At 40.5% G+C, this 15368-nt stretch overlaps 1 protein-coding gene across 1 annotated transcript in view; it reads left to right on the plus strand.

The window, feature by feature from the left end:
• Positions 1-941: 941 nt before the first annotated feature.
• LOC124149853 (BDNF/NT-3 growth factors receptor-like) overlaps positions 942-15368 on the plus strand; it is a 71602-nt gene continuing 57175 nt past the window's right edge. Inside the window, exon 1 of the mRNA XM_046521665.2 lies at positions 942-2081. Within this exon, the coding sequence (XP_046377621.1) occupies positions 1886-2081 (196 nt within the window). The 5' untranslated portion in view covers positions 942-1885. The remainder of the gene's footprint in view (positions 2082-15368) is intronic.

The raw sequence follows: 15368 nt of genomic DNA on the forward strand, positions 1-15368 counted from the left end.
TTCTCATTACTATTCATGAATATTTACGATGTATTCATCTTGTATGTACACATGTATTTATTTGCTGATGGCTCTTCATCAAACTAGCTTGTAGTTGGTGTATTCTATGGGACACGGGTGGCCCAGTCGCCAATCCTTTTGGCAAGCCACAAACCAATGATCATGGGTTCGGATCCCGGTTCGCCCCAATTATGTTTCTAGGTTAGTCTGCACCATACCTGTGCTCGTGGGTTTCACCAAAGCGGTAAACGTCTGATACCTGCATCACTTCAAGCTTTCCTCCCACATTAAACTGACACACCCTGATATAACAGGAATACTGTCCCAAGCAGCGTTCAACCAATCTCGATCAGTAACTCATTCACTCACTATTACGTCTCAAACGATGTAAAGTAATATAATAGCAAAGAATACAAGTGTATACTTATAAAATATAATTCAAATGTTTATAGAAATTTGGATTAAAGATTTCGGGATGACAGAATAAATAATAATTTCAAAGAATCGCACGCGAAATACAGAATGACTTTGAAATAACTGCAAATAAAAGCAAAATGTTACCCCATATTATTATAAAATAAAATTCTGAGGATGTTTTATGCCATTGGGCAAGTTTAGAAAACTCGATATCACTTCAAACTCCGAGCAAATAAACTTTTTCCGTACTGTTTGCAGTTGATGTACTCTATTCCGAGTTAACATGCCCATTTTTTCAGAATTCCATATCACGCATCAGATTTATTATCCCTACACCTTGACTCCCTTCCATAATTCAATTTACGAAATTGAAAATCCGAAAGAGACCTTGCGAGCCCCGATAACACTGAATTACTTCAACCTATCCGCAGCGAAGTATTAACTGCACATCGCTTAATTGGGAGTCGTGCATGCAATAAGTATCGACCGCCGCATCTGCAGCTGGACCACTAGCACGAACTACTGATCGCATGCGGCTGCCCAATCGTGTTTTAGTGCTAGAGTTAGAGATCACGATCCGCTCTACCAGCTGATGAGAGTAAACATACCAGAGCATGGGAACAAAACTTGTATACTGACTCAGATCTACGGCAAAGGTATTGTACTTAAGGAAATTTACACTGATGCAAATTTCTATAGTACCGTCTGTACGTGTAATTCCGGCTGTCCTCTAATACTGGCTTGGTGAATTACCCGCTGGCCAATTGATGGAGTAACGAAATCATAGGAAAAACACAGGGGGACCTTTCCGCCGTTCCTTCTACGTCTTTCATTGATTATATTTAAACCGTAGGCTGGAGAGAACCGACGGAAGGCCTCTTGCTTCTGTTTGATCATCCTGCGTTAGGGAGACAGGATTTGGACGCTGCCCTCGCTGCTATCAAAAGAGGGAGATTTTTAATTCTAGCGTACGGGGGTGGACTGATGGATCAGCGGTGCCCTCTCAGACAAAGGAAGAGTGGCACTGTTGTCTGAAAGAAGGAATAGTTCTCCAGCCAGGTTGAAGCGCTGCTATAGTGAGAAATGATATAGCTACAGCCCTCCCGTGAGAGAGGTGTCAGTGCAGTTATCTCTGCTCTTCCATATTTTGTGGATATTCTGTTATTGGTCTGTTCACAGTGCCTCCTATTATCGACTGTAGATCTTCCGCTTTGACTGTGGTTTAGCGAAGCCGCCATCTGATTCCACGTGCTGCTCCTCCATGGATGATTTGTCTCAACAGTGACCCGTACCGCGACATTGTGGCTGCTTTCAGTGTTATATTCGTGACGAGACCTCAGGCACACCGGAGCGCAACCTACACCAAAATTCCAATTGAAATCGACACTGAAACCACACCAGGAAATGGCCATCATACTCCGTAAACATCGCCGGTGTTGAAACCAACATCTTTAAACAGTTTGCCAAAATGGGAAGCTTCGCAGCAGGCTTGCCATTTAATTTATCACATCTCGGAAGCCCCAATTTCCAAATTCCAAAACATCCGGACTCAGGTCGTAAAGATTGGGATATTGGAAGTGACCCTGATGATCCTTTGTCTCATCGTAAGCATGAAAACCAACCAAGGCACCAGGAAGATATACCCGGGGATCACGATCCTAAACGTGAGTATTGAATTTGTGATGACACTGGTAATGATTCTACACCAAAGACCAAGAGTTTGATCTTGTTAGCGGAATACCAGAATCAATGTGAAACGTATCGTATACATTGCGCTATCAACAGTGTGGGCGACATATACTTACTTGAGATCCTAACAATATTTCCCATTTCCTAAAGGGAATATGAGCATTTGGTAAAGTGTCCTTTTCATAATGTGAACAAATTAAACGGTGTCACTACCCTTTTTTCGCTGTTTCATGGCCATCGAATGCATACATTTGCATGATCAATGATTTTGATAATCATTAAGTCATTTTGTTTATTTGTTTTATTAGATGACCTTGGTTCCGATTTCTTGTAACATAATCGTAATTCAACCCTGGAAGGATCTTGTTGGTCTCTTTTTTAGATTATATATCTTTTTGAAAGGGGTATATGGTACTTGATAGGAATAAAGACAACAGGTCTGCTGAATACATCAATCGCAAATGTGAAAAGCTTTCAGATAGGCGTGTATGCCTATGTATATGAATTGTTGTTTCTTATGTCTCTGCATACATTGCATATCATTGAATAAAGGGGAAACAGTGTAGTATAGGAACTAGGATAAGTAAAGTGGATAAGTAGAACAATTTCGGACTTACCCAATGAATAAGGTAGGAAATATTTAATGCAGATATGAAACTTTTATAACAATCCATATCTGGACCTTGATCTTCATGACAAATAACTGTAAACTAGATATTATAGGTGTAGGTGTATAAAACAATATGTTTTATATATATATATATATATATATATATATGGGGTGTTGACTATTTATGGGGAATTTGTTGTGGGTACTTTTATTATTGATGAGTATATGTAGATATCGGACATGACATATATATATGACATATATATTTTGTGTTAACTGCATATTTAACATGATATATTTTGTGTGTTGTGTGTTAACACATTGGCTATTAAAATATTGGCATTTAATACAAATGACAGAATGGATATGTAATCTGGCACATGGCTAGAGTTAAAATGCATGACGATAACATTTCATCGATATATGTGAATTTATAAACAACGGACTAGAACTCTACAAACACCGAAATCAAGAATCAAACAAACCTTACTTTTGAAACTATGATTGTCTTTCATGTGAAATATATGTGTGCATAAATGTTTTTATTATAAGGGTAATACTATTTTTCAGGGCTTTATCATTTGCAGAAGCCCGAGGTTTTCCATTAACTGCCCGTTATTATAGCTAAAATGGACGGAATTTGTTATCAAATAAAATTAAACAACAATATCGGTTTTGAAACATTTACTGCAATCAACACGAATGTCACTTACCCACTTTTACAAATATGGAAACGTCATAGAACAAACCATGTGACGTCACTATTGAGCGTGGCGTCATCTATCCATATCCTGTGACGTCACCTTACAATGGGCGTGATAATGGCCCGTCGTCAAGCAATATGAGGGCATTATCAAGTTACAATGGGCCGCTCATTTTAGATAACATTCGGGCGGTTTAATAATAATTCTATCCATAACGGTACCTTGAGAATAATGTTGAAGATGGTATAATATCGCACGTAACACATATCTTTCACTGTACATCATCTTAAAGAATGTTGAATGTCTTTTGGTACGACGCGGCCGAGAGTCGAACCCCGGTCAGAACACGCTATGGATGACAGATGCCTGCTCCGAGAATAAAGTCAACTGATTATTCACAATATAGAAACGCTGACTTCAAGAACTGATGACGTCATTTCGTAACACATGGAACACTGTCTTCGCGAACTCTCAAACAATCACAACCATTTTTGAAATACAGTAGGTGATCATGAAGTACAAATATAATTATCGCCAAAACTTGTCGATTACGACTATCACTATTTGTCTATGCATCACTAGCTTTATTAATTAATCTAATATGTTACATTCTCTTATAAGCGTGCGATATTTAAGTATGCGCCACTCATGAATAAATGATATTGTAGGCAATTAAAGGTTCAAGACACTATCTTGAAAGCTCCCAACGACAGGAAGAATTAGGTATATTTACCATTTGATGAAATATTTCAGAAGGTGTGCTTATCACAACGTTTTATCGAGTACTATGACAATTAATGAAGTATTAAATACTTTAGAAGAGCGTTGATATACACATTCCATCTTCGTATGATACTACCAATGTAAAAAAAACATTTTTGCATTCGTAATATTTCGTAAAACTCATAACGAAATAAATAAGATGTGGGATTTTAGATCAATATCCTGTCTAAACTGTGTATGACTCTACCTTTAATACGTGTCTACATATTTGAATTCTATCTATAAGGATAAAAATGAATATACAGTGCTAGGTAATGTCGCTTTAGTTGTTTTAAAGCGTTCCTAACAGTCAGTGTCTGAATTAAAGGGGTTCCAAGACCAACAGGGTCCGGAGTTACGAGATTTCACTGTATTGATTCGGAATCACAGGTGTATGTTCTCAATATTTAAACGTTGACATGACAACGTGCAAAAGGTTTAGCTAGCGTATAGGGCTATCATGCGAGCCCATTTCACCTCGCCTATTATTGGTGCACAATATCTGGGTTTGTCTTCGAGAAGATGGTACACAATTTACAGCTTCTGTAGCCCCAGACAGTCGAGTCTCAAGATGTAGACGTAATTTAATTAAGAGGGCGTTAATTAAGAGGTGGATTTGCTCTGGACAAGACGTTGGTGGCATAAGAAGTTTAAATTGGAAGAATTTCACTCCGAATATCAGAAACAAAACTGTTTCTGGTATCATATACTTGCAGCAGCAGCGACAAAGGCGAGAAGGCGGTTTTTGCCGTTATTCCCTTGATAGTGTGCGCAGGAGAATTAAACTCGTGCATTTTGTTATGCAGATTTCTTTACCGTGGTGCGGGACATGAACAAAATCGATACGTCACCGAGGATTTGACAGTTTCGTGAATTTTCTGTATTCTATAGGAGAGTTAAGGCATCATCTTGACTCCCGCAGAACTTAAGAGATTTCTCAACATTGACAACCAAATATCTTTCCTGTGATTGAGCGCGATTTTTTGTAATATTCATAAATAGGAGTGAGTTATCACTGGCTTATTCAATTTGATTCGGGGTTTTCTATTGTAGGTGTTCGATTACAGCGCTGTGTGGGATGATTGCTTCAAATATGTAACCTGTTCACAGACATTCAACATTGTGTTTGCTGTTGATAACATTTTGCACACTTATATGCTGTGCCATGTGTTTTAACTACCCTCTTGCATAGGTGCTGGTGGTATCAACACCATGTGATGGTGATTCATAACAAATGGTTTATGGTACAGTCGGAATCATACGATGGACTCTGCCTTTAGCAGAGATTTCTTATCATTATGGGAAGTGTATTTTTACTTATAATAATTCTAAATAGCCCTGAACCTATTGTCTGTTAAAATCGTAGAGTTATTTCAATTTACAAAGTTGAAATTATTAGAAAAGCTGTGATTCATCTTAAGCGAGGGAAAACGGAAGCTTTATTGCGGATGAACACAGTGAAGTCATTCATTGGAGACAAGAGAAGATTTGGTCAATTATCCTTTCGGCTACTTACACACTCATGAACATGGTTCTTTCACACACTACTCCTATCATACACAAACACCGACATGCTTAATTCACGCACTACTCCTGCCTTACACACTCATGTACATGCTTAATTCACGCACTACTCCGGCCTTACACACTCATGGACATGCTTAAATCATGCACTACTCCTGCCTTACACACTCAAGGACATGCTTAATTCACGCACTACTCCTTCCTTACACACTCAAGGACATGCTTAATTCACGCACTACTCCTGCCTTACAAACTCAAGGACATGCTTAATTCACGCACTACTCCTTCCTTACATACTCAAGGACATGCTTCATTCACGCACTATTCTTGCCTTACACACTCAAGGACATGCTTAATTCACGCACTACTCCTGCCTTACACACTCAAGGACATGCTTATATCGCGCACTACTCCTGCCTTACACACTCAAGGACATGCTTAGTTCACGCACTACTCCTGCCTTACACACTCAAGGGCATGCTTAATTCAGGCACTACTCCGGCCTAACACACTCAAGGACATGCTTAATTCACGCACTATTCCTGCCTTACACACCCAAGGACATGCTTAATTCACGCACTACTCCGCCTTACACACTCATGGACATGCTTAAATCATGCACTACTCCTCCCTTACACACTCAAGGACATGCTTAATTCACGCACTACTCCTGCCTTACACACTCAAGGACATGCTTAATTCACGCACTACTCCTTCATTACACACTCATGGACATGCTTAAATCATGCACTACTCCTTCCTTACACACTCAAGGACATGCTTAATTCCCGCACTACTCCTGCCTTACACACTCAAGGGCATGCTTAATTCAGGCACTACTCCTGCCTTACACACTCAAGGACATGCTTAATTCACGCACTACTCCTTCCTTACACACTCAAGGACATGCTTAATTCACGCACTACTCCTGCCTTACACACTCAAGGGCATGCTTAATTCAGGCACTACTCCGGCCTTACACACTCAAACACATGCTTAATTCACGCACTACTCCTTCCTTACACACTCAAGGAAAAGCTTAATTCACTCACTACTCCTGCCTTACACACTCAAGGACATGCTTAATTTACATTTCTGTCCACACACTCAAGGACATGCTTAATTCAAGCACTACTCCTGCATTACACACTCGAGGAATGCTTAATTCACGCACTACTCCTGCCTTACACACTCAGGGACATGCTTAATTCACGCACTACTCCTTCCTTACACACCCAAGGACATGCTTAATTCACCTACTACTCCTCCCTTACACACTCAAGGACATGCTTAATTCAAGCACTACTCCTGCCTTATACACTCAAGGGCATGCTTAATTCACGCACTACTCCTGCCTTACACATTCAAGGACATGCTTAATTCACGCACTACTCCTTCCTTACACACTCAAGGACATGCTTAATTCACCTACTACTCCTCCCTTACACACTCAAGGACATGCTTAATTCAGGCACTACTCCGGCCTTACACACTCATGTACATGCTTAATTCACGCACTACTCCTGCCTTACACACTCAAGGACATGCTTAATTCACGCACTACTCCTGCCCTATACACTCAAGGGCATGCTTAATTCAGGCACTACTCCGGCCTTACTTACTCAAGGACATGCTTAAATCACGCACTACTCCTTCCTTACACACTCAAGGACATGCTTAAACAACGCACTACTCCTTCCTTAGACACACGGATATGATTAAACCACACACAACGCCTACCTCACACACTCAAGGACATTGTTAAGCCATGCACTAAATCCTATCTTATAAACTGAAGGACATGGTTAAACCATATATTACTTCTATTCTACATAGCCAAGGCTAAAACAATCAATGTGCAGACAACTGATACGGCATTGATTACAAAAGCAATATATACACTAACTTCGTCATTTTGTATGGGCTGGCGTTGTTGTCTTGATGTAAACCGACTACTATACCTACAGAGATTTCTGCATTTACACACACTTCAAATGATTGGTTAAACCACTCTACTCCTACGTCACACACCATGGACATAGTTAAACCACACACTGCTCCTACGTCACACACCATGGACATGGTTAAACCACACACTGCTCCTACGTCACACACCATGCACATGGTTAAACCACACACTGCTCCTACGTCACACACCATGGACATGGTTAAACCACACACTGCTCCTACGTCACACACCATGCACATGGTTAAACCACACACTGCTCCTACGTCACACACCATGGACATGGTTAAACCACACACTGCTCCTACGTCACACACCATGCACATGGTTCAACCACACACTACTCCTACGTCACACACCATGGACATGGTTCAACCACACACTATTCCTACGTCACACACCATGGACATGGTTCAACCACACACTACTCCTACGTCACACACCATGGACATGGTTCAACCACACACTACTCCTACGTCACACACCATGCACATGGTTCAACCACACACTACTCCTACGTCACACACCATGGACATGGTTCAACCACACACTATTCCTACGTCACACACCAGGGACATGGTTCAACCACACACTACTCCTACGTCACACACCATGGACATGGTTCAACCACACACTATTCCTACGTCACACACCATGGACATGGTTCAACCACACACTACTCCTACGTCACACACCATGGACATGGTTCAACCACACACTACTCCTACGTCACACACCATGCACATGGTTAAACCACACACTGCTCCTACGTCACACACCATGCACATGGTTAAACCACACACTACTCCTACGTCACACACCATGCACATGGTTCAACCACACACTACTCCTACGTCACACACCATGGACATGGTTAAACCACACACTACTCCTACGTCACACACCATGCACATGGTTCAACCACACACTACTCCTACGTCACACACCATGGACATGGTTAAACCACCCTACTCCTACGTCACACACCATGCACATGGTTAAACCACACACTACTCCTACGTCACACACCATGGACATGGTTCAACCACACACTATTCCTACGTCACACACCATGCACATGGTTAAACCACACACTATTCCTACGTCACACACCATGCACATGGTTCAACCAGACACTATTCCTACGTCACACACCATGCACATGGTTCAACCACACACTACTCCTACGTCACACACCATGGACATGGTTCAACCACACACTACTCCTACGTCACACACCATGCACATGGTTCAACCACACACTATTCCTACGTCACACACCATGGACATGGTTCAACCACACACTATTCCTACGTCACACACCATGCACATGGTTCAACCACACACTACTCCTACGTCACACACCATGGACATGGTTAAACCACCCTACTCCTACGTCACACACCATGCACATGGTTAAACCACACACTACTCCTACGTCACACACCATGGACATGGTTCAACCACACACTATTCCTACGTCACACACCATGCACATGGTTAAACCACACACTACTCCTACGTCACACACCATGGACATGGTTAAACCACACACTACTCCTACGTCACACACCATGCACATGGTTAAACCACACACTACTCCTACGTCACACACCATGCACATGGTTAAACCACACACTGCTCCTACGTCACACACCATGCACATGGTTAAACCACACACTACTCCTACGTCACACACCATGCACATGGTTCAACCACACACTGCTCCTACGTCACACACCAAGGACATGGTTAAACCACACACTACTCCTACGTCACACACCATGCACATGGTTAAACCACACACTACTCCTACGTCACACACCATGGACATGGTTAAACCACACACTGTTCCTACGTCACACACCATGGACATGGTTAAGCCACACACTACTCCTACGTCACACACCATGGACATGGTTAAACCACCCTACTCCTACGTCACACACCATGCACATGGTTAAACCACACACTACTCCTACGTCACACACCATGCACATGGTTAAACCACACACTACTCCTACGTCACACACCATGCACATGGTTAAACCACACACTGCTCCTACGTCACACACCATGGACATGGTTCAACCACACACTACTCCTACCTTATACATTCATGCACATGGTTTACCCACACACTACTATTCCTACCTTAAGCTCATGGACATGATAAAACCACACACTACGCCTACTTCACACAGTCATGACGTGGTTAAACCATACACAATAGGTACCATATACACACATAGACATCGTTAAATAGAGACACTACGTCTGTTCTGCACAAACAAGGCCAAACAATCAATAAGCAGACAGCTGATACGGTATTTATTACAAAAGCAATTTAAACACACACACACTTCGCCATTTTGCATAGGTAAGCATTATTGTCTTGATGTAAGCTGACTACCAGACCCACAGAGTGTTCTGCATTTTCATATGTTTTAAATGCATGTACACACGAGTTGAACGCAGGACAGGGATGCTTATATTTGAACTGCAATATACACACATTGTGATACAACACAACATGTATGTAAACCTCAACATTGATAAGTAATAATTTTGTATTTAACTTTTTTCTTTTAAAATATTATCTTTTCCCCTTCAATGTCTGCATTCTACATTTAACACACTCATGGAATCATGGTTAAACCACAGGTTACTCCTACTTTACACAATCATGGAATCATGGTTAAACCACAGGTTACTACTACTTTACATACTCATGGAATCATGGTTAAACCACACATTACTCCTACTTTACACACTCATGGAATCATGGTTAAACCACAGGTTACTCCTACTTTATACACTCATGAAATCATGGTTAAACCACAGGTTACTCCTACTTTACACACTCATGGAATCATGGTTAAACCACACATTACTCCTACTTTACACACTCATGGAATCATGGTTAAACCACACATTACTCCTACTTTACACACTCATGGAATCATGGTTAAACCACAGGTTACTCCTACTTTACACACTCGTGGAATCATGGCTAGTCCACACACTATTCCTACTTTACACACTCATGGAATCATGGTTAAACCACACATTACTTCTACTTTACACACTCATGGAATCATGGTTAAACCACACATTACTCCTACTTTACACACTCATGGAATCATGGTTAAACTACACATTACTCCTACTTTACACACTCATGGAATCATGATTACACCACAGGTTACTCTTACTTTACACACTCATGGAATCATGGTTAAACAACAGGTTACTCCTACTTTACACACTCATGGAATCATGGTTAAACCACACACTACTCCTACTTTACACACCCGTGGAATCATGGTTAAACCACACATTACTCCTACTTTACAAAATCATGGAATCATGGTTAAACCATAGGTTACTCCTACTTTACACACTCATGGAATCATGGTTAAACAACAGGTTACTCCTACTTTACACAATCATGGAATCATGGTTAAACCACACACTACTCCTACTTTACACACTCATGGATTCATGGTTTAACCACAGGTTACTCCTACTTTATACACTCATTGAATCATGGCAAAACCACACATTACTCCTACTTTACACACTCATGGAATCATGGTTAAACCACACATTACTCCTACTTTACACACTCATGGAATCATGGCTAAACCACACATTACTCCTACTTTACACACTCGTGGAATCATGGCTAATCCACACACTACTCCTACATTAACACACTCATTGAATCATGATTAAACCAAAGGTTACTCCTACTTTACACACTCATGGAATCATGGTTAAACAACAGGTTACTCCTACTTTACACACTCATGGAATCATGGTTAAACCACACACTACTCCTACTTTACACACCCGTGGAATCATGGTTAAACCACACATTACTCCTACTTTACAAAATCATGGAATCATGGTTAAACCATAGGTTACTCCTACTTTACACACTCATGGAATCATGGTTAAACAACAGGTTACTCCTACTTTACACAATCATGGAATCATGGTTTAACCACAGACTACTCCTACTTTACACACTCATGGATTCATGGTTTAACCACAGGTTACTCCTACTTTATACACTCATTGAATCATGGCAAAACCACACATTACTCCTACTTTACACACTCATGGAATCATGGTTAAACCACACATTACTCCTACTTTACACACTCATGGAATCATGGCTAAACCACACATTACTCCTACTTTACACACTCGTGGAATCATGGCTAATCCACACACTACTCCTGCATTAACACACTCATTGAATCATGATTAAACCAAAGGTTACTCCTACTTTACACACTCATGGAATCATGGTTAAACCACAGGTTACTCCTACTTTACATACTCATGGAATCATGGTTAAACCACAGGTTACTCCTACTTTACACACTCATGGAATCATGGTTAATCCACACACTACTCCTACTTTACACACTCATGGAATCATGGTTTAACCACAGGTTACTCCTACTTTACACACTCATGGAATCATGGTTAAACCACAGGTTACTCCTACTTTACACACTCATGGAATCATGGCTAATCCACACACTACTCCTACTTTACACACTCATGGAATCATGGTTTAACCACAGGTTACTCCTACTTTCGCACTCATGGAATCATGGCTAATCCACACACGAATCCTACTTTACTCACTCATGAAATCATGGTTAAACCACAGGTTACTCCTACTTTACACACTCGTAGAATCATGGCTCAACCACACATTACTCCTACTTTACACACTCATGGAATCATGGCTAATCCACACACGAATCCTACTTTACACACTCATGGAATCATGGTTAAACCACAGGTTACTCCTACTTTACACACTCATGGAATCATGGTTAAACCACAGGTTACTCCTACTTTACACACTCGTGGAATCATGGCTAAACCACACATTACTCCTACTTTACACACTCATGGAATCATGGTTAAACCACACATTACTCCTATTTACACACTCGTAGAATCATGGCTAGTCCACACACTACTCCTACCTTTTACGCTCATCCAATCATGGTTAAACAACACACTACTTCAATCCTACACACCAATCGGCCTGTTCAAACGACGCAAATCCACCTAACTTACATTGTCAGTGACATGGTTAAACCACACACTACTCTAACTTTACTTTCCACTTTTTCAAATCATGTGATTTTGAATTATCATTAAATGATTTACCGCCTCTATCTATCACTGCCCCCATGTACCTTTCAGCCATGATTGTTGTTTTCACCGTGGAGCCGTTTCACCCAATAGAGCATAGCGACAATGATCGAACATGTTCTGTATGTCAGTTGACATGCTCTTAAATTCGACCGTTGAAATTACGTATTTATTAAACTGACAAAATGATGCCTACAGGCAGTGTAAGTAGACCATTGAAAAAATGGCTTGTCAAAACATCTTTAACTAGCAACAGTAAGGTTCAATTTTTAGCGGGGGCGTGAAGATTGTAAGAGATGTCTGTCAGGGCAAATATTGTATGCTTCTGGAAACTGGCAGAATCAGCGACTGTACATACACAACTGTATTTGAATGGCATTCATACAGGTCAATTCGCCCACGCAAGTTTAACGAACAAGAAATCAACATTCCTGTTGCGTTTTGAAGCGATTTCTTCTTCGCATATGCTACATAATGATTCTAGTAAAAAGCATTTGTATAACAGATAATTATCTCATTATAGAAACATGTTAGTGATATTGGTTGAGTGGGAGTCGATGGATATGTAATGAAAAGTGATGATAATAGCTCAGCAGGTGCAGGACAAGAGAAAATAGCACCAACAGATGGTGGTGAAAAATATACCACTTTGACCTCTGTTTATCTACGGGTGTTTTCTCTCACAAATATGGGCTTGGTGGTCGAAATAGAAAAATTACGAACATATTTTGCTTTTATCCTTAAGTGTACATGTATGATTGTTGTTCTGGGGAAATACAATAATTACAGAAGCAATGTTTGCCGAATAACATGTCCAAGCTTTCCTTTCCTTACCTCGTTGGCAATCTTGTGAAAAGATGAAAGATGTTGTCGTAAAACAAGTAACATAAACCACCTTTTGGCGACTTCAGGCTGCTATTTGGTGTACAGGCGATGGGATAGCCTTGCGATCAAAACGTTCGTCGTGACGGGTTCACTGCATGAAATCCATTTCTGGTGTCCCCGATGGAATATTTCTAACGCGCGACAAGTAAAAGCGACGAAACTCTTTCCATTATCAGAAAATATGACATTGCACGATTCCGACTATATATCATCAGCATGTGTTTGTGAATTAATTACAAATAGTGATGATACCAGGTGCCCCACCGGTGGCACACGTCAAGAACACACGCAAAGGCAACTGAATTGTTCACCCTCTACGTGTCAACCATAAACATTTTGAAAGCTAAAGCCTTTGACATAAGGGAAGGTTTCCTGCAATTGGTTCCGTGTTCTGGAACGAATATGATTGAAATTATTATAAACTTTAATGAAGTTTAATCTCATGATAGCACCTTACACCGTTCATAATTTCGCAGTAGAGGCTTTCACTCTACCTTGAATGTTATAATTCTGTTAGCTTTTTACGGTCGCCCTCCCTTATTAAACTAGGGAACACGGTTAGTTTGAGGCCTGAAGCGACTCTCTATGTAGCTATGTGGCTGTGAATATGGTAGCAGTGACAGGATCTGCTGATCGGGGATCGAATCCCAGTTTATCCCCTAAATGTCCCTTGGTTTGTCAGCACCATACCCATGCCAGTGGATTTCCCAAAAGTGAGGCGTTACTGTTCTTCAACGTGAAGCCGTATAACTGCAGTATTGTTTAAAGCGGCGTTAAACCCGCCCAGAAACGTGTGATTTAGCCAGCATGTGCAGTGTGAGCCCAGCAGATGAACAAACAATGCCTCCCTGTTACAGATGAAATCATATATACATAACTCGAAGTTCATGTTTTTACACATTTTGTACATAGGGAATTTCCTATCATGTGTATCCTCGGTATATATATGTATGCTGAAACACACTGAAAACTCAATTTTAACTTGACATGAATGAGAAGCAAACGATTTTGTCAGTACATATCGAAATATATCGAATGAAATTCGGACCAGCACGAAACATTGTTGTGTTTGATTATCTCATGTCTAAATACCCAGAAAAAAAATTATTTCAAGTTTGTGGCCATGTTGCCAAATATTACAAAAATTCGAATATGTATTTCAAAGTGTGTCAGAATACATTGTACTCAATGATAAGTATTTCTTTCTTCATAATAAATACCATTCTCGTGATATAGTGGCAACCTTGTTCAAGAAATAAACGACTCATGGTCGTTGTTTATCGTACAATAAAACACTGCAGGGAGAATAAACCATGAGAGACGGAGCCCCGACTGGTTAATTCTTCCTGTAGTGTTTTCTTGTACGATAAACAACGACCACGAGTCGTTTATTTTTGTATATGAGATATCAACATGATGTACAGATTCTTTAATGATGTTAAAAAATGTACATTTTTTAAAAATATATTAACCTTTATTTATTTCTTGAATACAATCTGACCTCAATCTGACAAGTCCATTTTATGAACAGGTGGGTTAAGTTTGGTATTTCGCGCATATTCTCAAAATCCTCACGTCAATGATATTTACCTTTTCTCCCAAATCCGATTGTCATATCTCTCCC

Source organism: Haliotis rufescens, unplaced genomic scaffold (genome assembly GCF_023055435.1).
Source record: "Haliotis rufescens isolate VD_foot unplaced genomic scaffold, xgHalRufe1.0.p SCAF_4, whole genome shotgun sequence".
Classification (NCBI taxonomy): Eukaryota; Metazoa; Mollusca; class Gastropoda; order Lepetellida; family Haliotidae; genus Haliotis; species Haliotis rufescens.